This window comes from Polyodon spathula, chromosome 19 (assembly GCF_017654505.1).
Source record: "Polyodon spathula isolate WHYD16114869_AA chromosome 19, ASM1765450v1, whole genome shotgun sequence".
NCBI classification, from domain to species: Eukaryota; Metazoa; Chordata; class Actinopteri; order Acipenseriformes; family Polyodontidae; genus Polyodon; species Polyodon spathula.
The window spans coordinates 24,713,408-24,733,932 of record NC_054552.1 but is presented as its reverse complement, the minus strand read 5'-3'; the positions used below and the strand labels follow the sequence as shown (position 1 = coordinate 24,733,932).

At 41.3% G+C, this 20,525-nt stretch overlaps 1 protein-coding gene across 1 annotated transcript in view; it reads left to right on the top strand.

Moving 5' to 3' along the window:
- Positions 1-17,901, top strand: part of LOC121294689 (tyrosine-protein kinase CSK) — a 93,764-nt gene extending 75,863 nt beyond the window's left edge. Inside the window, exons 8-14 of the mRNA XM_041218676.1 lie at positions 6,556-6,621; positions 7,108-7,207; positions 12,709-12,799; positions 13,744-13,817; positions 14,294-14,489; positions 17,033-17,119; positions 17,656-17,901. Coding sequence (XP_041074610.1) covers positions 6,556-6,621; positions 7,108-7,207; positions 12,709-12,799; positions 13,744-13,817; positions 14,294-14,489; positions 17,033-17,119; positions 17,656-17,838 — 797 coding nt within the window. The 3' untranslated portion in view covers positions 17,839-17,901. The remainder of the gene's footprint in view (positions 1-6,555; positions 6,622-7,107; positions 7,208-12,708; positions 12,800-13,743; positions 13,818-14,293; positions 14,490-17,032; positions 17,120-17,655) is intronic.
- Positions 17,902-20,525: the final 2,624 nt, after the last annotated feature.

Sequence of the window (20,525 nt, the reverse complement as noted above, 5' to 3'; positions counted from 1 at the left end):
ATCCTGACTATTGTGAAAAAGATATTGCGGGGCTAGCATTACTACGTTACATAGAGCAAGCTTTTTTTCACCACACTGCTAGTGAAGTTACCGCACGAGGAACAGCCTTTCAGAATGTCCAAAAGGCATTTTACAACTGTAAAAACACCTCAGCTACAAAGCTTGGTAATGAACAAAATGACACCAAAGATGTGAGTAAGTCAGTTCCCTTTCAAGTACGAAACGTATTCCATTACACATGGGTTAACTTATTACACCTGATTCCACTGAACACTTCTACAAAAGCTGCATCTACACCCGCAACTTCAGCACGCCTGTCTCCACCCCCACAGGAGACAAGCTACTTGCAGGACGGCACTCAACGCCATTTTCTTTTTCAGCTTGCCTGCCCTGCACTCGCAGATCGGTAACACGGTATTATTTACATCAGTTAATATCTCTTTTCTACCTTAACTCCCTTTGGAGTTTTATTCATCTTTTTACAGGCATATTGCAATTTTCAACTACATTGTTAAATATGTTGCGGTTGAAATTGCTGTATTTGTGTTTTTCACCCTTCTACACCGATTCCTTCCAGGTACCGTGCGCGCGGCTTATTGTACAAGCTTGCGCTCCTGGAAGGGCTCTCGGACTGCACAGACTAACTTACAGGCTCTAGCCCAACAGTTAGAGTTTTACTTGTGACCAGTTTCGGCACCGTTTTGTGAAGGCTTGTCAGTGGGAGAAAAGCTGTAAGCAGGCGCTCTCAGGTTCTTGCATTGCATCCCAGGATTGCTGCCTTGATCACTCACAGTTTGCGTTTAGCCCTGCCAGTACCAACCATACACCGTACCGTACCGCACAGTGCAAAGTATTGTGTACCGTGCATCCGTACCACACTGTATGTGCAACATACCATGCAACATACCGCGCAACGTACTGTGTCCCTTGTACCGTACCGTGCGCTGTAGTGTGTATACCATACAGTGGCCCTCACCAGGTTGGTCTGTGCTTTTTAGTGTATGGCACTATACAGTGCACTGTAGCACACTGTAGCAGTGTACTGTATTTTATACCGTGCCTGTTAATATCATCCGCATAACTACAGTCTTGCTGTAACAGTGCCTGGCTTACGTGCTTGCACAACCTGCAAGAAGCTTATCCCTTCAGAGGTAAGCATGAGGAATGTGTGCGGTGTCTGGTGCTGAGCATGCCAACCAAGCTTTACACAATTGCTCCACGTGTGAGTTCTGTGCACTGCTTTCCAGACAATCGGTCGAGCGCAGGAGCAAACGTTTTGCAGAACCTGTCTTCCTCACCGCGGTGGTCAGCGCCACCGGTGGCAGCAGGAAATGACAGTACAGAGGCAGAAGCCCCTCTCGGTCTTCGTCATTGACCTAGTCCTCCTCCTCCCCCCATTCCCCCCAGAGACGTAAGAAGGCTACCCTCCGCCATTCCAAAGTGACCAGCTATTAAGGCCCAAATGGATCGCATGTGGGAAGCCATCTCAGCCCAGAGCCAGATGTTAAAAGCACTTACTCCCCCTGTGGTGCCAGCGGCTGTTGCAGCACTAGAGACAGTGCAGGATGACTCCTTGTACCTTGCTGCCTCGGGGACTCCCGAGGAGCTAGAGGAACCTCAATTGGAGGAGCTAGAGGAGGGTGAGCTGCATTTCTTGTAAAATTAGTGTAATTTCACCATGATAGGGTGATTTTTAAAAATTAACCTTTGGGGTGACCTACTTGTGGAATTGCCCATGTACGTACAGCAGAATACATTTTCATCTACGTTTTGTTTTATATAGGTCGGTGTACACACGGTAACTCACAGCAACAACAGGAACACGTGTGTTAATTAATGCAGAAACCCATATCTGACTTGTCTGCTGGCTTTGAAATCAGCCTGTATATTCTTTCAGTTTTTGTTCCGTAAAAACTTACTGATGCAGTTGCCATTAATGTAGTGTGGTGAGTTTCAACCCTGAAAATGACCAGATCCCGTTTAAAAATACCCCAGTAACGACATCTGTGGTATCATTTTCTGTACTGATGCGGAAAGCAGTGCAGCGTGCAGGATATCCTGTTTGTAGCAGACCATGTTTATTAACACAGCTGAAGAGGGTTTTCTTTTCACATGACTGTATCACCACAATAATTTGATCATTCTAACCTGTTCTGCACTTCGATTCATTTTATAGGTCTCAAATGTGCAGTTTTGAAAGAAAAAGATCATTTCATTTTAAGCCATTATATCTGGTACTACAATTGGAGGAAGAAATCTGTTTGCAAACCGTGCTTTCACTTAGTGTAGCACTTCGTTGGTCATTTCACCTGGAAAATGAAATTGTCCCCACCCCTTTAATGACTTCATAATTGTCATTAACCAGCCAGCTGCTCACCCTATTGACTGACATGCTTTCAGCCAGTAACATGCAAAGATCCAGAAGACACTGCTGAGGTGGAATGACCCAAGAAGTGCGAATGTAAAAGAGATCCTGAGAGAGGCATAGGAACTAAGAACTGTCTTTAACCTCAAATAAATATTTACTAAACAGATGTTTCTTCCAGTACTGCATTATTGAGAGCCGTATAGCTAATGGATCATGGAATTATTTTGTAGCTATGATTAATTGAATCTGTCATTGTGTAACAACCGTGTACCGTCAGCGTGTCATTATTCCCTGACAGGGGTATTGTGGAGTCTGCTGTATATACTGTCAGCGTGTCATTATCCCCAGACATGGGTATTGTGGAGTCTCCTGTATGTACCAGAGGAACTAAAGATCCACTTGAATCTTGGCAGATATTCTTTAGCTATAAGTTACTGTGTGTGTTGGAATCTGCAGATATACGGGTGTGCTTGTTCTCTTTCCCTTGTCTAACTTTGACATGCATCTATAGAATGGCTTATCCAGTAGTTCTGTTATTGAGAGTGTCTGAATCTGGCTGTTTATAGAGCTGTCTGTCCATCTCTGCATGCACACTTATGTAACCTTTACCTTTCTCCATGTTCCTGGTGACTGGAGGTCACAGTGCAGGGCTGCAGACAAGCTTTTTGCCTTGGTCGCCAAACCCATTTGCTGGCTGCCACTTCAGGAGCAAGTTGGTTACTATAATATTCAACTTCTTAAAATGCAACAACTTGCTAAGATCCCAAAGTGATATTAAAACTAATGTCTGTACTCCCCTGTATGTTGCCTCTTGCTGAATGGTTAACCTATTTTTTTTGAGGATGCAACATCGATAATGGATAATTGCAAAGCATATGACATGGTTTATTTAGATTTCCAGAAAGCTTTTGACAAAGTCCCGCACAAAAGATTAATTCTCAAACTGAACGCAGTTGGGATTCAAGGAAACGCATGTACATGGATTAGGGAGTGGTTAACATGTAGAAAACAGAAAGTACTGATTAGAGGAAAAACCTCAGAATGGAGTGTGGTAACCAGCGGTGTACCACAGGGATCAGTATTAGGTCCTCTGCTATTCCTAATCTACATTAATGATTTAGATTCTGGTATAGTAAGCAAACTTGTTAAATTTGCAGACGACACAAAAGTAGGAGGAGTGGCAAACACTGTTGCAGCAGCAAAGGTCATTCAAAATGATCTAGACAAGATTCAGAACTGGGCAGATACATGGCAAATGACATTTAATAGAGAAAAGTGTAAGGTACTGCACGCAGGAAATAAAAATGTACATTATAAATATCATATGGGAGATATTGAAATTGGAGAAGGAATCTATGAAAAAGACCTAGGAGTTTTTGTTGACTCAGAAATGTCTTCATCTAGACAATGTGGGGAAGCTATAAAAAAGGCTAATAAGATGCTCGGATACATTGTGAAAAGTGTTGAATTTAAATCAAGGGAAGTAATGTTAAAACTGTACAATGCACTTGTAAGACCTCATCTTGAATATTGTGTGCAGTTCTGGTCACCTCGCTATAAAAAAGATATTGCTGCTCTAGAAAGAGTGCAAAGAAGAGCGACCAGAATTATTCCGGGCTTAAAAGGCATGTCATATGCAGACAGGCTAAAAGAATTGAATCTGTTCAGTCTTGAACAAAGAAGACTACGTGGCGACCTAATTCAAGCATTCAAAATTCTAAAAGGTATTGACAGTGTCGACCCAAGGGACTTTTTCAGCCTGAAAAAAGAAACAAGGACCAGGGGTCACAAATGGAGTTTAGAAAAAGGGGCATTCAGAACAGAAAATAGGAGACACTTTTTTACACAGAGAATTGTGAGGGTCTGGAATCAACTCCCCAGTAATGTTGTTGAAGCTGACACCCTGGGATCCTTCAAGAAGCTGCTTGATGAGATTTTGGGATCAATAAGCTACTAACAACCAAACGAGCAAGATGGGCCGAATGGCCTCCTCTCGTTTGTAAACTTTCTTATGTTCTTATGTTCTTATGCAGCATCACTGCAATGAACTCTGCATGTAGTGAAAAGTGTTGAATTTAAATTGAGAAGTAATGTTAAAACTGTACAATGCATTGGTAAGACCTCATCTTGAATATTGTGGTTTTCTGGTCACCTCGCTACAAAAAGGATATTGCTGCTCTAGAAAGAGTGCAAAGAAGAGTGACCAGAATTATTCTAGGTTTGAAAGGCATGTCATATGCAGACAGGCTAAAAGAATTGAATCTGTTCAGTCTTGAACAAAGAAGACTACGCGGCGACCTAATTCAAGCATTCAAAATTCTAAAAGGTATTGACAAAGTCGACCCAAGGGACTTTTTCGACCTGAAAAAAGAAACAAGGACTAGGCGTCACAAATGGAGATTAGACAAAGGGGCGTTCAGAACAGAAAATAGGAGGCACTTTTTTACACAGAGAATCGTGAGGGTCTGGAAGCAACTCCCCAGTAATGTTGTTGAAGCTGACACCCTGGGATCCTTGATGAACGAGCAAAATGGGCCGAATGGCCTCCTCTCGTTTGTAAACTTTATGTTCTTATGTTTATTTTAAATATTTTGCAAGTATTGTGTATAGAATTTGTGACTACACCTTACATTATTTGCAGTTGTAATATGGAAATAGCATGCTGCAGCGCCCGTGCTCAGTGAACTCCTCATTTGACAGCATGTAACACATACAGCTCTTTTGATAGTGTTTATTTTTCAGTAAAACAAATTTAAATTGGAGTGAGTTATTTTATTTACGATATTAAATACACCACAGGAAGCACATTGTCATATATTGCAGGTATTTTCATCAGCACAATCTGAGAGCTACATTTAATTTTACTGTCTTTTTTTTCCTCAGCAGTACACTTCCTATTTAGTCCTAAGTATTTTTATGTGCGGTCTTCTTTCACCTTTCTTAAAATGGTCAGTTGAGAGAAACCTTTCTCTGCAACTGCCAACCCTGTTTTAGTACAAAACTCACGCTACTTTATTGTTTTTCATTATGGTAGCATCTTAAATTACCATGCCTGTTTCTTTGGCTGAAGGAATTAAAACTAACTCAGGAATTAAATAATTCTTAAACTCTTGACAGTAAACAATGTAACTAAATGTGTTATATCTGGGATATTTGGCAGTTGCTAAAGACGATGTAGCAGATGCTAAAATTGTGTTTGTGTTGGTTGGGGAATATGTTCTATGGTTTGACTGCTGAAAGATAAGGTTGTTTTATTGGAGTTCACAAAGGAAACTTTACAGCTTGATATGGTAATCTTTTCATTTCCTTTTTTGTTTACTTAGTTTTTTGCTGCATTACAGCCCTTCGTTAAAATTATTCTTTATTTTTAGTTTCCAGGGCATTGTGTTAATGGCATGTGTGCAACACATAAATGTAATTTCTTGATTGCAACTGTTCATTTGAAGCTACATTTTTACACAGCAGGACTTGCACATGTTTGGTCACCATCCCAACTGTTGCATGAAACTGGGGTTAGTGTATTCTGTTGGTGTTAATTTAGCACCTCTGCAATTACAGGCATTTGTATTCGATCAGATTGTTAACGTTCTTCTCGCACTTCAGTTTATTAAAACGTGATATGCTGTGGTTTTTATATATATGTAGATAGATAGATAGATAGAGACCAGTGTCATAACTCGTTCATAATTATTGGCACATGCTTTTAAAAGGAGGCAGCATGTTTGTGTTACAGTCACCAATGGCACTTAACCCTGAAAAAACAGTTCCCAAAACCATTTTTCTGTTACATTTGCGACCATTTTAGTCACAGTCTGGAGCCCTGCAGTAGTCTACTTTATCATGATTCAGATTACTCTAATTCTATATCTATAGTATGGCTAGGATCCTGCACGGTCTACTTTATCATGATGTAGATGGCTCTAATTGTATATCTACATTAAGGCTAGGATCCTGCATGGTCTACTTTATCATAATGCCGATGGCTCTAATTTTATATCTACAGTATGGCTAGGATATTTTCATTACCGACATACCTCTTCACATTTATTTAGAATTTGTACCCATTATTGTGTCTCATATGTACCCCAACTTCTCAAACTGCCATACAAACACTGATGTTTGCGTCCTTGTAATGTGTACACACTGAACTGCGGCGTTAATCCACACACTCGCTGTCTCCCTTTCAGGTGGCTGGGCTCTCGTTAGAAAGGATCTCAAGCTGTTGCAGCCCATAGGGAAAGGGGAGTTCGGAGGTGGGTGCCCTGCTGTACACAAAATTGTGTGTGTGTTTACGTGGGGATTGCAGTTTTCCTAAACGTTTAATCAGTGTTAAAGATCTGCATGCCTGTTTCCAGAGGGCAGCTCCAGTGTTTATACAGTAGGGTGTGTGCAGTGTCAGGTTATTTATTCAATATGTATACTTTTGTCATAAATAATAACACTGATGTTATTGTTTATGACAAGAAATGTTTAGTTTTAAAAATTCACAATATGTTAAGTTTAGGAAATGAAACAGAATCCAACATCCCTATTGAAGTACTTATTAGCCCTTGAATGTATCTGCTCTGAGTGTTCTGTAGCAACTCCCTCTCTAAACAGTGAGCTTGAAGACATGGCCTCCCGCCTTTCAGTAAGGCTCAGAAGCTAAACTGGAAAATGTAAAAAGGCACAAATTCTATTTCAATGTGAAACAGTACTTGGATATAGGAGGTGGTTGAGTGTTTTTTCTCTTGATTCAGATGTGATGCTGGGAGACTACAGAGGGAATAAGGTGGCTGTGAAGTGCATCAAGCACGATGCCACCGCCCAGGCCTTCATCGCTGAGGCCTCCGTCATGACGTGAGTCCTGATGAATTTATTATGTTTCTTTTAGTTTTTCAATCAGTGTAGTCAAGACCAAAATTTCTAGTCAAGATTGAGACTATATGTAATACATATAAAGTAATATTCAGTGGCTCATAGGCTTTAATAATTCTAATTCATTTTTCACAAATTTTTCACATCAGATTTTTAGAAATAATAAAGCAATACAATGCATTCACTTAAAGTATTATTAGGCTTCCAAGCCAAAGGCTAGGAAGCCTATTAAGATTTTTTTTTTTTTTTTATTTCTTCCCAAAACTTTAAACTGCTGCTGCTTTGAAGCAGTGTGACTGATCAGGTTCTGACGTGGCAGGTAACAAGCTGGATTCATTGGCTGTCAGATGCTGAAAAAATGTTGCTGCTGCTTCCTTTGCAGTTGGCGCCATGATGCATTTTTTGATAAAACCTTTCAAAATCTTCTTGGAAACCGGTGAAGCGATTGATCTGAAACTTGGCATATATCAACACCATCCAAACCCGCATCAATTTTGCGAAGCAGAAGTTTCTGCGATACATTTTTATGTCAAAATGGCTGCCACAATCTTATTGAAACACGCCCTTAACAGCAAACTGCTGCTATTTGAACACTGTTTGACCAACAAACTCCAAACTTTGTAGTTATTGTCCCAGTAACCGTGGAATGTCAGTATGTCAAAATGGTTATGTTTTATAAAACAAGATGGCCTCCGGGTGTATGTTTAAGCCTCAAATTTAAAACTGCCTTGTTGTCAAACTGTTTACTTGACTAACTCAAAAGTTGACAAGCATCATCCTTGACAATGTAATACAACTGACTTAAACTTGCATTAAACAGATGGCTGCCTCACGCATTTTTGAAAAAAAACAAAACTTTCAAAATCATCTTCTGCGGAACAGGTGAAGTTGCTGATTTTAAACTTGGCTCATTGAGAACTAAACAGTCTTAGACAGGTACCGATAGTGGGGCTTGGGAGCCGAAAAAGTGCCTGCAGTTCTAGTTATTATTATTATTAGGCTTCCAAGCAGAATGGCTGGAAGCCTATTGTTCTTCAAAAGATTATTATTTTGTTTCCTTCCGATGCAATGGTAAATTTAACAGCCCATAAAATGAAAACCATTAGACACAGAGACTCGCCGTTTGGAACATTGGTAGATACCTATGGGAAGTTGATCCTGAAAATTTGCTCCTCCAAAATGGAGCACATAGGTCACATGGTTTGGCGGCTATGTTGGATTTTTGCAAAATTTTGGTCATTTTGAAAACTCTGAAACTACTTATGCTAGAGCTCTGAAACTTTCTGTACATGTTTATAAATGGTTAATCTAAGTTATTCAAAGAAAAACTTTTTGTTAAGGGCAGGCATGTTTATGGCAGAGGTCAAAACTGAAAATAGTCAATAACTCCTTATAGAATCCAGATAGGGCCTCTGTTACAATGGAACACATATAGGAACCCATATGTTCTATCAAAAACAGTCGTTGCCCATGACCTTTGACCTCTTATGATAGTATTAGCACTTGTTTTTTCTTATCTGCCAATGATTTTAACAGCCCATAAAACGAAAACCGTTGCACGAAATTGCTTGCAGTTTGGTATGGTGACATGGCAATGGCTAGTTTGGCAGCCATATTGAATTTTGTATTTTTAGTAACTCGTTTTGAAGACACTAAAACAACAAAACCATTGATGTTATTGCCCTCAAACTTCTCACATATGTTGAGGAGGGGTGTGCAATTACACATCACGTGACGTTGTAACAAACCCAATCCTCAAGCAACGTCCAATAACTAGTATTTTGTGACGGAAATACAAATAAACTACCCTGAACAATATAACTCTCCAAAGCAGTAAGATTGCGCCACAGAACCAAGAAAAATTGCTGGGTAAGTAAGGATTGTTTACAACAAAAATAGAAAACAGGAAGACAATTAAACCAGAAGGCAACACCAGAATTCAAATAACAGATATTATTGAATATGTGTGGATTATTATACTTGTAGACAGATGTATCAAACATTTGGTGTACATGACTTTTAATCAGACAGCATTTGAACCATACAACATGTTTACCAGAACATGCATTAATACCAGTCATATAGGACAGATCAAAGCTTTCTGTAATGTACAGCCTAACATAACCAATGTTGTTTAAAGTGTTTACCACTCGTAAAGTCCATCGGAGTCCTTATAGAAAATAAAACAAAAATGAGACTTCTGTGCTGGGTGCTCGTTAATCCACAATAAATAAACAAAAATGATAATAATCCAAAACAGTCAGAACAGCCCAAATAATCCAGTAGCAAAAAATAAGATTCCTCCCCATTAAGGGATCTCACCCAGTTCTTCCTTGGTCCTGTAATGCTTGGAGTTTCCAACCAGGTAAGGAGACAAAAGGCGATGATTTGGATAATAAATGGATTAGTCGCTGTTGTTGTTCTTAGACTCCAAATAAACAATTTGAATGATGTGGATAGTTTCAATTTGGCAGGAGATTAGATAACTGGTTACTTTTAAACTGGAAAAATGGCAGATTAGAGAAAATACACTGTTTCTAATAACCAAAAGATTATTGCTTCCTGATTTCTGCTTTACAGACCGGCAACCTCCCTCTTCAAACACTCTGCATCCACAAAAACCACACCCAAAAAAGAATCACCCCAGCAAAAAAGGAACCACTCTCCCCACCAGGCAGTAATAATGCTATTTAAAGAGCCACCAATTAAGATACTTAGACTTAATAATAAATCAAGCCCAATAAGACCTTTGCCAAGGCAATTAGCAAAACACTGGAATCTAATTCGAATTTCCATGTGGAAATTAAGGAAAAGATCATTCAGTTAAAACAAAGTCCAGTAGAGATAAACCCCTTACCAAAATTTAACAGTAAATTGAAATAGCTTCACCTAATTTTACCTTATGGAATCTGAAAGGCCCACTTTAAAAATGAGAACAAAATTACTTATTTAGCAGTTGAACAGATAATTAAATTAACCTGGCCAGGTATTCTGATACTCAATTAAGAGCAGCAGGCAGCAAATTACTTATGCTGCATTCATGGAGCTAGTGCTACAACATGACCCATAGCCGGCATTTTTGAATTCTACATTTTTAAAGTGCAACTCCTCCAGAAGCGCTGGACTGATTGAGCTGAAATTTTCCAGGGATCTTATGAAACATGAGAGTATCAAAAGTTATTGAAATTGTGAGTTTTTGTCAATCCAAGATGGCCGACATGACCACTCTTGCTTATAACTCCTTACAGAGTGCAGATAGGGTCATGGTTACTATGCAAGACGTATAGTAAGACACTTATCCAACCTGATCAATTAACCGCCTCACTAAATAAATAAATATTAAAAGTAGGCACAAGAGTAATGACATTGGCAACAGTTATAGCATCTGCAATGGAAACAGAAAGCAAGTGTTGTAGCAATCAGCCTTTTGGTGCGTGTGTAGCAGTGACGATTCAGTACACCAGTTAGTGTTTTACTCTTTTTGTGCAATGTGTTTATATGATAGTGAGCATGTTGGCCAACACTGGCAACGTGTTTTTGTAGTTTTTAAATGCATTTGAATTAAACAAGGCAAGCTTCATAAATGCAAAGCTTATTTGTTTAAAATAGCCTGAGCAGTACTCAAACCAAGCTTCTTATTGGTTGTGTTGGCAACATCAAGAAAGAGCGCAGAGTACTGTGTAATATTAAGAAAGCAGAACTAGGAAGGCGGGACTTCAAAAGTTAAGAAAAAAGACACCAGTTGAAGATTATTTACTGTTTGTTTTGATTTTTTTTTTTTTTTTTTTTTAAAGCTTTTCATGGAGATGGCTTAAAGTAAACATAGCAACACTGTATTAGTAGTCTAATTAATCCTTTTTATGTTTGTTTTTAGTTTTGAAGCAAATAATGTCCCTGTGCTCAAAGCTTTGCATGTTTTTATTCACTGACTTTTTTATTCACTATGTATTATTTATGCAGCATGTGTAAATGACATTTTCTAAATGGAGGAAGAACAGAAAGATTATAAAAGATTGTCTGTTTTTTGAGTGATTAAGAGTTTCTCTGAAAACCATGAGCATTAAGCTCAGACTGAGAAAAACATCTTAAACATAAGACATTAAAAACTCTCCAACATAACAGCTTAAAAGCTATTAATCAGCCAGAGAATTATATATCACAATAGTGGTAACTTTATCTTCCATCACTAGAACTAGTGATTCCAGCTTGTACCATGACTTAATGTTTGCCAGGGTCCAATCAGCAGAGTAAAAAAGACTATAAAAATCAAAGCGGAATTGTACATGTTGCGCTCCACATCGAATGCTGAACAAGGTGATGTCACTCTGCTAAGCAAAGCTGTGACTCCGGGACTCTGCCTAAAAATGGAACCAAGACGGGACTCTCTGGACCCAAGACGAGGAAGCAATCTGCAAGCGAGTCAACTGCTACAAGCAACGAGATTGAGGCCCTGCGAGAAGACTGCCATAAAACTTACAGCGACTGTTATCATAAGAACATAAGAACATAAGAAAGTTTACAAACGAGAGGAGGCCATTCGGCCCATCTTGCTCGTTTGGTTGTTAGTAGAATATTGATCCCAATAGCTGGAGGACTGGAGGCTTTGTTGTAGCTGTTTGTTGATTCTATCGAGAACTGAAACCTTGTTGCCAAGTTTTTGAGCCAACATGGGACTGAAGACTTTGTTGCAGAGAGGAGAGTTTTGTATTGGACACTTCAACAGACTGAGTTTCCAAACCAGCAGACCAAAAGTCTAGGCTTCAAGGAATCTTTGAGTATAATTCCAGTTGCATTTTCCTTTCATGGAACTAAATGAATTAATTGTAACATATTCAAGTCGTATTGAAGTGTTAATTATTTAGTTTGCACACTTTGCGTGTGAAATAACTTTTAGTGAAACTTGATGAAGTAACTATAAGTAATCTACCTCATATTGTTATATGAAGTTTTTTAAAAGTAATCTTGCCATGTACTTAATCTGTATACCATTAATAAGCTTAATGTGATATATTCTGCATTATCTCAGATGTACTCTGTGCATTGGATGTGGGTGTGTGTGTGTGAGCGAGGACTAGCTACGTTGCAGCTTTTGCTTGCTGTTGAAACTGCTGCTTGTGTGTAGACAGGCGGTGTCATATTTCAATTGCTGGTTAGTCAAGCATGAATGTAGAGAGAGCTTTGGAATTGTGTTTTGTGCTTAGAGGCAAAGATTTACTTTTTAATTTTCTGACTTCTGTTTATTATTTGTGTACTTTATAAAATGCCACTATTGATTAACCATTCCTTGTGTCTACGCGTGAATGTGTGTTCATAGTAAATACTCTCGCTTTAGAACACATCAATTTAAATATTGTTAGTAACAGAACTAATCAACAGAGATATAAAATTATAAATTATTGAATTGTTCCTACACTCTGCACTGGCTGTGTGTCTCTGTACTGACTGTGTGTCTCTGCACTAACTGTGCTCCCTCTGACTTCTAGGCAACTCCGACACAATAACCTGGTGCAGCTCCTGGGGGTGATAGTGGAGGAGAAGGGCGGTCTCTTCATAGTTACAGAGTACATGGCCAAGGTAAGGAAGGTCTCTAAATAGTTCCAGTGCATCGCTAAGGCAGGGAAGGGCAGGACTGAATATGTACATGTTCCAGATGACAATACTCTAGCTGTCCTAACTCAATAGGTACGGTGCTGTAATCTATTGCTTATACAAGGCAGTACTCCCTTCAGACAGGTGTGCTGGGTGTAGAGAAGTGCATTCTTCACACCTAGAGTTTATAAAGTCTTTTTGAAATTCCTCTATTTAGATCAAAGTTTACATTGATCTTAAAATATTTGATGTTTTGGGGTCCCCGAGTGTCTCATGCAGTTAAAGTGCTGCCACTGGGAGCGCAGGATAAGTCACACAGCTTGGACGGCGCTATTTTGCATCCAGGCTGTGCAAAGAGGCCGAACTTTGTTGCTCCCGGGGTGGGGATGGGAAACCGTCAGAGACTGCTTCTCCTCATCACACAACAGTGAACCCTACTGGCCATACACTGGGCTGGTCTCTGTTCTTCAGGATCGGTAGCCCACCCACCTCTGCTCTGGATTGCTCTGTAAAAGTGATTCTGGCTTTAAGCCTGTGAGATCAGAGGATGCTAACATGCCCTCAGAATGTCTGTGTTGTGTGGGGACTCTCTGTACATTCCAAATTGTGGGGAAAAGAAGTAAAAATAATAATTGGTCACTCTAAATTTATATAAAAAATAAATAAATAAAATATTTGGTGTTTTGTGAATTCCCCATAGGTGGTGAAGCCTAAACTCTCCCCCTGGTTATTGTGATCTTGTCACTGGTGTCTCTTTGTGAATATGCTGCTGGTTCTCAGTTAATGTGATCTTGTCACTGGTGTCTCTTTGTGAATATGCTGCTGGTTCTCAGTTAATGTGATCTTGTCACTGGGGCTTCTTTGTGAGTGTGCTGCTGGTTCTCAGTCGTTCACTTTGTGTGTCTCGTCTCAATGCTATTCCCCTGCAGGGCAGTCTGGTGGATTACCTGCGGTCTAGAGGGAGGTCTGTGCTGGGTGCAGACTGTCTGCTGAAGTTCTCGCTGTGAGTATTGCAACTTCCTCTAAATGGAGCAGCCATCTTAAGGTGTCAAGTCTTCAGATATTGAACAGGTTTTTAGCTCCAATTGAAAAACAGCAGCTCTATACAGCAGGTGCTTATAAGAATTGATCGGATACAAAAATACTGCAGGGTTGTGTGAACAATGTAACCCCTTTAATATCACTTCAGAGGGGCTCAAACAATGACAACAATCCAATAAAACAGAAATGAAGCACTGGTACTATTGGAATGTAATAGTGATACAGTTTACAGTGTGAAAGTTCACATACACCAGTGTGTGCTAATTATTGCATTGATTACATCACTGCTAACTCTAAAAATGCATTTTTATTTAGTACTGTATTCTAAACTACAGCTTTATTGTGCTTTTATTTCTCAAAGTGACCTTAAGGGTGGGTCTTGTTTTTGAATAATACTGGCTAGTAGAACAGGTATATAACGTTCTCCCTGTCCCCCAGCGACGTGTGCGAAGCCATGGAATACCTGGAGGCCAACAACTTTGTCCACCGAGACCTGGCGGCACGCAATGTCCTCGTCTCTGAGGACAACATCGCCAAAGTGAGCGACTTTGGACTGACCAAAGAGGCCTCTTCCATCCAGGACATGGGCAAGCTGCCCGTCAAGTGGACATCCCCGGAGGCACTGCGGGAAAAGGTGACGAGGACTGTGAGGCAGGATGGTCTAGTGCTCCTGCTTAGGGATTGGGAGGCAGTGTGGTCTAGTGCTACTGCTGAAGGACTGGGAGGCAGTGTGGTCTAGTGCTCCTTTAGGAACTGGGAGGCAGTGTCGTCTGGCGGTTAGTGCTGAGGGACTGGGAGGCAGTGTGGTCTAGAGGTTAGAGCTGAGGGACAATTAGGCAGTGTGGTCTGGTGGTTAGAGCTGAGGGACTGGGAGGTAGTGTGGTCTAGTGCTCCTGCTAGGGACTGGGAGGCAGTGTCGTGTTAGCGCTGAGGGACTGGGAGGCAGTGTGGTCAGAGGTTAGAGCTGAGTGACTGGTAGGCAGTGTGGTCTGGTGGTTAGAGCTGAGACACTGGGAGGCAGTGTGGTCTAGTGCTCCTGCTGGGTCTGGGAGGCAGTGTGGTCTGGCAGTTAGTGCTGAGGGACTGGGAGGCAGTGTGGTCTAGAGGTTAAAGCTGAGGGACTGGGAGGCAGTGTGGTCTGGTGGTTAGAGCTGAGGGACTGGGAGGCAGTGTGGTCTGGTAGTTAGAGCTGAGAGACTGGGAGACAGGGTGGTCTAGAGGTTAAAGCTGAGAGACTTGGAGACAGCAGGGCTTGAATTTCAGCGCAGGATCGTGGGAATTGCATTTTTCAAGTTGCTTGCGCTTATCTGCAACTTTCCGTGCGGGAAAATCCCACAGAGATATTTTAAGACACCAAGCTACTGTATTTTTCAGCCAATTTAGAATGCCTCAAATGCTACAACAATCTGGTTAAAATAAAAAGAATTTAAGCAAGACTTTATTCTATCGTACATGATTCTTGGCTGCTATCTTGAAGCATTATAGATACTCAGTACACTGCAGTATAAGTAAACAGTTTAAAAAAATAAATAAATACGACATGTCAAGATGGTGGTGGCAGCATCATGTTATGGGGATGCTTCTCTTCAGCAGGGACTGGGAAGCTTGTCAGGATAGAGGAGAGAATGGATGGTGCAAAGTACAGGCAAATCCTTGAGGAAACCTGTTTGAGTCAGCCAAGACTCTGAGGGAGGAAATTCACATTTCAGCAGGACAATTGCACAAAGCCAAAGCCACACTAGTGTGGTTGAACAAAGAGAATTAATGTTCTTGAGTGGCCCAGTCAAAGTCCTGACTTGAATCCAATTGAAAGTTTATGGCGAGACTTGAAGATTTGCAGTCCATCGACGATCCCCAACAAACTTGTCAGAGCTGTAGCAATTTTCCTGTGACGAATGGGCAAAACTTTCACCATCCTACTGTGCAAAGCTAGTAGAGACGTATACAAAAAGACTCATAGCAGTAATTGCTGCAAAAGGTGCTTCTACCAAGTACTGACTTAAGGGGCTTAAGGGGCATTGTGTACATTTCCTTTGCTGGTTTTGCTGACATTTAAACTCCTTCATAAACAATGTTCAGTTTAACCACTACAGCTTTGAATAAAAAGTTTGTTTGAAATACTGCGCACACATTATTTATAATTCAACAAAATTTGACATTATTGGTAGGGGGTGAATCCTTCTGCAATCCACTGTATAGTGAACAAACATGATTTTTTTTATTTAATTGTTTTTACATATATTCTCATCTCTACCACATGTAGTATGTCTTCCTGTTGTAGCTTACATAATGTGAAAGGAAATTTTGTGGCCATTTGTTTGATGTTACATGCATGCAGTACAAACTATCCAGTAGTTACACAAACATAAATGAAAATAGTGAAAAACAGGCAAAAAAAGTGTAAGAGTTAAAAAAAGAAATGGAGTGCTGGTTAAAGTACCTCTTTCTTCTGCTGCACCAAAAACTTCATGTCAGGCAATGGCAAAAGCAATAGTGAGTGCTCGTCTCACAGTGATGAACAGCTGTTGAGTCTCCTGAAAGCAGCTTATTTTAAAGCAAATTTTGGAATCCCCCCCCCCCCCCCATTGGCTGCAGCATATCTCCCCAGCACACAAAAATGAAATTCAAGCCTTGACAGTGTGGCTGGTGTTACTGCTGAGGGACTGGGAGGCAATGTTGCTGGTGTTACTGCTGAGGGACTGGGAGGCAGTGTGGCTGGTGTTACTGCTGAGGGACTGGGAGGCAGTGTGGCTGGTGTTACTGCTGAGGGACTGGGAGGCAGTGTGGCTGGTGTTACTGCTGAGGGACTGGGAGGCAGTGTGGCTGGTGTTACTGCTGAGGGACTGGGAGGCAGTGTGGCTGGTGTTACTGCTGAGGGACTGGGAGGCAGTGTGGTCCGGTGTTACTGCTGAGGGACTGGGAGGCAGTGTTGCTGGTGTTACTGCTGAGGGACTGGGAGGCAATGTTGCTGGTGTTACTGCTGAGGGACTGGGAGGCAGTGTTGCTGGTGTTACTGCTGAGGGACTGGGAGGCAGTGTGGTCCGGTGTTACTGCTGAGGGACTGGGAGGCAGTGTGGTCTAGTGGTTAGAGCTGAGGGACTGGGCAGTAAACAAACACAGCAAGGTTATCCCTCTCTCCCGCCCCATAACTGAACTCTTTCCCTGTTTGTATTGCAGAAATTCTCCACAAAGTCTGACGTGTGGAGCTATGGAATTCTTCTGTGGGAGATCTACTCCTTCGGCCGAGTGCCTTACCCCAGGATTGTGAGTATCTGTGCCATGTCCACAAATCTCAAGTGCAACGCGTTTTTTATTTCCACACCGTTATTGGTTTTTTTTTTTTTTATGGAATTCTTCTGTGGGAGATCTACTCCTTCGGCCGAGTGCCTTACCCCAGGATTGTGAGTATCTGTGCCATGTCCACAAATCTCAAGTGCAACGGCAAAAAATAAAGATGTGGGTTATTGGTTTTTTTTTTTACCATACAATAATTGTATTCCTTTCACACAGTTTGCCATTGAACTTCAAACTATGGCCTGTATTGTCAGTGCCACTAAACCTTGTTTCCCCATTTCAGTACAAGCAAGAGAGTTTTATGGGTAGTGTTTCACTGTGGCCAGTAGAGGGAGCCCATGCTGTATGAAAAATATCCATCTCAACAGTAAGAGCTGATCACAGCCCCACTCAGCTGTGATGTGCACTTCAGAGTAAGAGCTGATCACAGCCCCACTGAGCTGTGATGTACATCTCAGCAGTAAGAGCAGATCTCAGCTCCACTCACCTGTGTTCTACCCCTACAGGCCCTCAAGGACGTGGTCCCACGGGTGGAGAAGGGCTATAAGATGGATGCTCCAGATGGCTGCTCCCCCGTGGTGTACGACATCATGAAGCAGTGTTGGATCCTGGACCCGCTGGTCCGGCCCAGCTTTCGAGTCCTGAGGGAGAAGATGCAGCACATCCAGGCCAAGGAGCTGTACCTGTGAGGTGGGAGCCAGAGCGAGAGGGAGGGGGGGGGCTGCTCGAACTCAGGAGGAGAAATCCAAGCAGCCTCTCCAAGCAGCCTCTTTGATGAAGCCTCCTGAACTCTATATCCCACTCTCTCTCGAGGGGAGAGAGGGGCTGGCACCTTTTCTTCCATGTTCAGTACGAATATGTGTTGCCTAAATGAATTCTACTGTATATGATGAGCCCCACCCCCTCTCCTTGTGTAAAATCTCCAGTTCCAGCATGCTTCATCCCCTCCTGCTGCCAAAGTCCTTGTGGTCGATACGCTGTGTGCAAAAGTGCCTCCAGACCGCAGACACCACTGCGGTATTGCATTGCTGTCCGATTGGGACACGGCCCTTTTTATTTCCTGTATGGATTTATTTTATTATTATTTTTTTTTTAATTATTATTGTTGCCGTTATTATTGTTGTGTTTGTGGCTCATTTCTCTCTCCTGCCTTCTTCGACACAGACTTACTGAGTTGTCCACATATCAAAGAAAAATGTACGTCAGCCAGCCCTTTTACTATGCTCAAAATAAAAATAATAAATAAACAAACTGGGGGAAAAAAATTTCATTAAGAACATGGGGTTTCTTAAAATAAATAAATAAAAGGACCAAAAAACAGAGTCCATGTTCACATGTTAAGCTGGGGTGGTTTGCATGCTGTGTGGGAGGCCTTGGTTCACTGTCTGTGTTAATCTTGTTTGTTTTTATGCTACGATGAATATAAATAAACCATTCCATCTGACCAATTTGAAAAAGAGCCAGTCGCAGTGTGTTGAGTGTTTCTATTCAATTGAGAAGCATGCAGTGTCTGCTTACTGCATTCAACCAGTTTTCAGAAGCAGAGTGTGCTGGGCTCACTGTCCAGTTTGTTTTCATACCCTCACTGGAGTTCCAGCTGCACACACAAGCTTCTTCCCTCTGTGGTAGAGGCTTGCCACCAAGCAGACGACTATTACCTACAGCCGGAGGAAGTTATGGGGGATATATACAGTCCCAAACTCAGGGAAGCAGAACTAAAATAATTTCAAACCAAATGGTGCAGTAGGAGTGATAACCAAACCTTTAGCAACGTTATAACTTTCTATCTCTTCAAATAGCTCCTGTAGTTGTGCTGTAATTATAGCAGGTGGTGTGTGTGTTGGCCACACCATGCCGACGGGATCCTGCCTTGCCACAAAGCAGCTGCTGTATCGATACGGATATTATTGTACGTGCAGTGCACAGCTTCATGTCTCCCGGATTACACTGTGTTTCTTAACTTTGATAGAAAGATTCAAACTGCTCATTGATAAGAGGACTCGTTGGGTTCATTCCCTTTTAGGTGAGAGGAGCACTCCTGACAGCACAGAACCCACACTCTACTCATTGAACACAAATTCCTTTCTTCACCAATCTCTTAGCTTGTAGCAGTTTCAGTTTGCATTTGACTATAAACTCAGTTTTATGCAGTACAAACCTTTTTAACTTGTGAGAGGTGTTGCTCAGAAATAACTTAATAAAATGCTGAAGTAACTTAAAAAATAGATGGTGAGTAAGTAGATTCAAGAAAATGCACAGAGTCCTTTTCTTCAATCAGTTGCCAGGTTTATTGAAATATGCAGGGAGTCTGGTCCCAGGTACAGGACAAACAATACTCAACATTACAATGTTTGCATGACATTAAATACCCTTCTGTATAGATGGTCCACCTCCCCTTTCTCTGACACTTAACCAATTGCAAAGGTAATTTAATTTATTGTGTGAGTGTTAATGTGTGTGTGTAGTCTAGTGTGACAACCTCTGAACTCAGTGCATTCTTCACACTCCTGGAGACAAAAGGTCCATACATCTGCCTTTTGTTATCTCCTTGCGACCCCCGTTGATGCCAGTGGGATTATCTCTTTTGATCTCTCTGAAGTCTTTAGAGCCTGTTCCCTTCTAGTCCACAGCATTGTTATCTCGTTAGCTTGCAGTCATTGTTGGGCAAGAGTTTGTAGACGCATCGTCTCTATCAATGGTTAGCAGTACATGCAATTTGAACCAAACAGTGCTATCTGCAATATTAGTCTCTTTTCAGAAAAAAACACCAGTATAGCTCTGCCAGTCCACATGCGTAGCAAACCCCTAATCAATTCTCGATCCATGTTTTCCAACAAATGCAAACAATTTAAATACAAAAAATATAGTTGTGTTTTCATTTTGTCTGTTGCTCAGTGGCGGATTCCAAATTCTATGAAATTCTGGTGTTTCCGTTTAAGGTGATCGTTGAGCACAGCTAGGGTTCGGTCTGACAACATTTGTTATATCACAGCATTGTTGCAGCAAAAAAAAAAACATTGTGCTAATTCTGTGAAAGACTTGCAGATCATAGAATGTCAAACTGCAGGATTAGTGCTTCATTATTTGAAACTGAGGGGGAAGGAGAAGACCAGGGAAAGAAAGGAGGTCTGAGCCCTGGCTCCATGGCGTTCTCCAGAGGAATCCTTTTGTTTTGAATACTGTCCTAGGGGAGGATACAGCACAAGCACACACAAACATCCTGCTGCAGTTATTGAAATACAGAGAAGATGTCTTTACGTGTGGGAAGGGTGTAGGTATTCACTGACACGGGAGGTAGAAAGATGTAATTGGAAACACTGCACAGGTGCCCAGTTTTATTGTGTTCCTTTTTTAATCCTCACTTCACGGTTATACC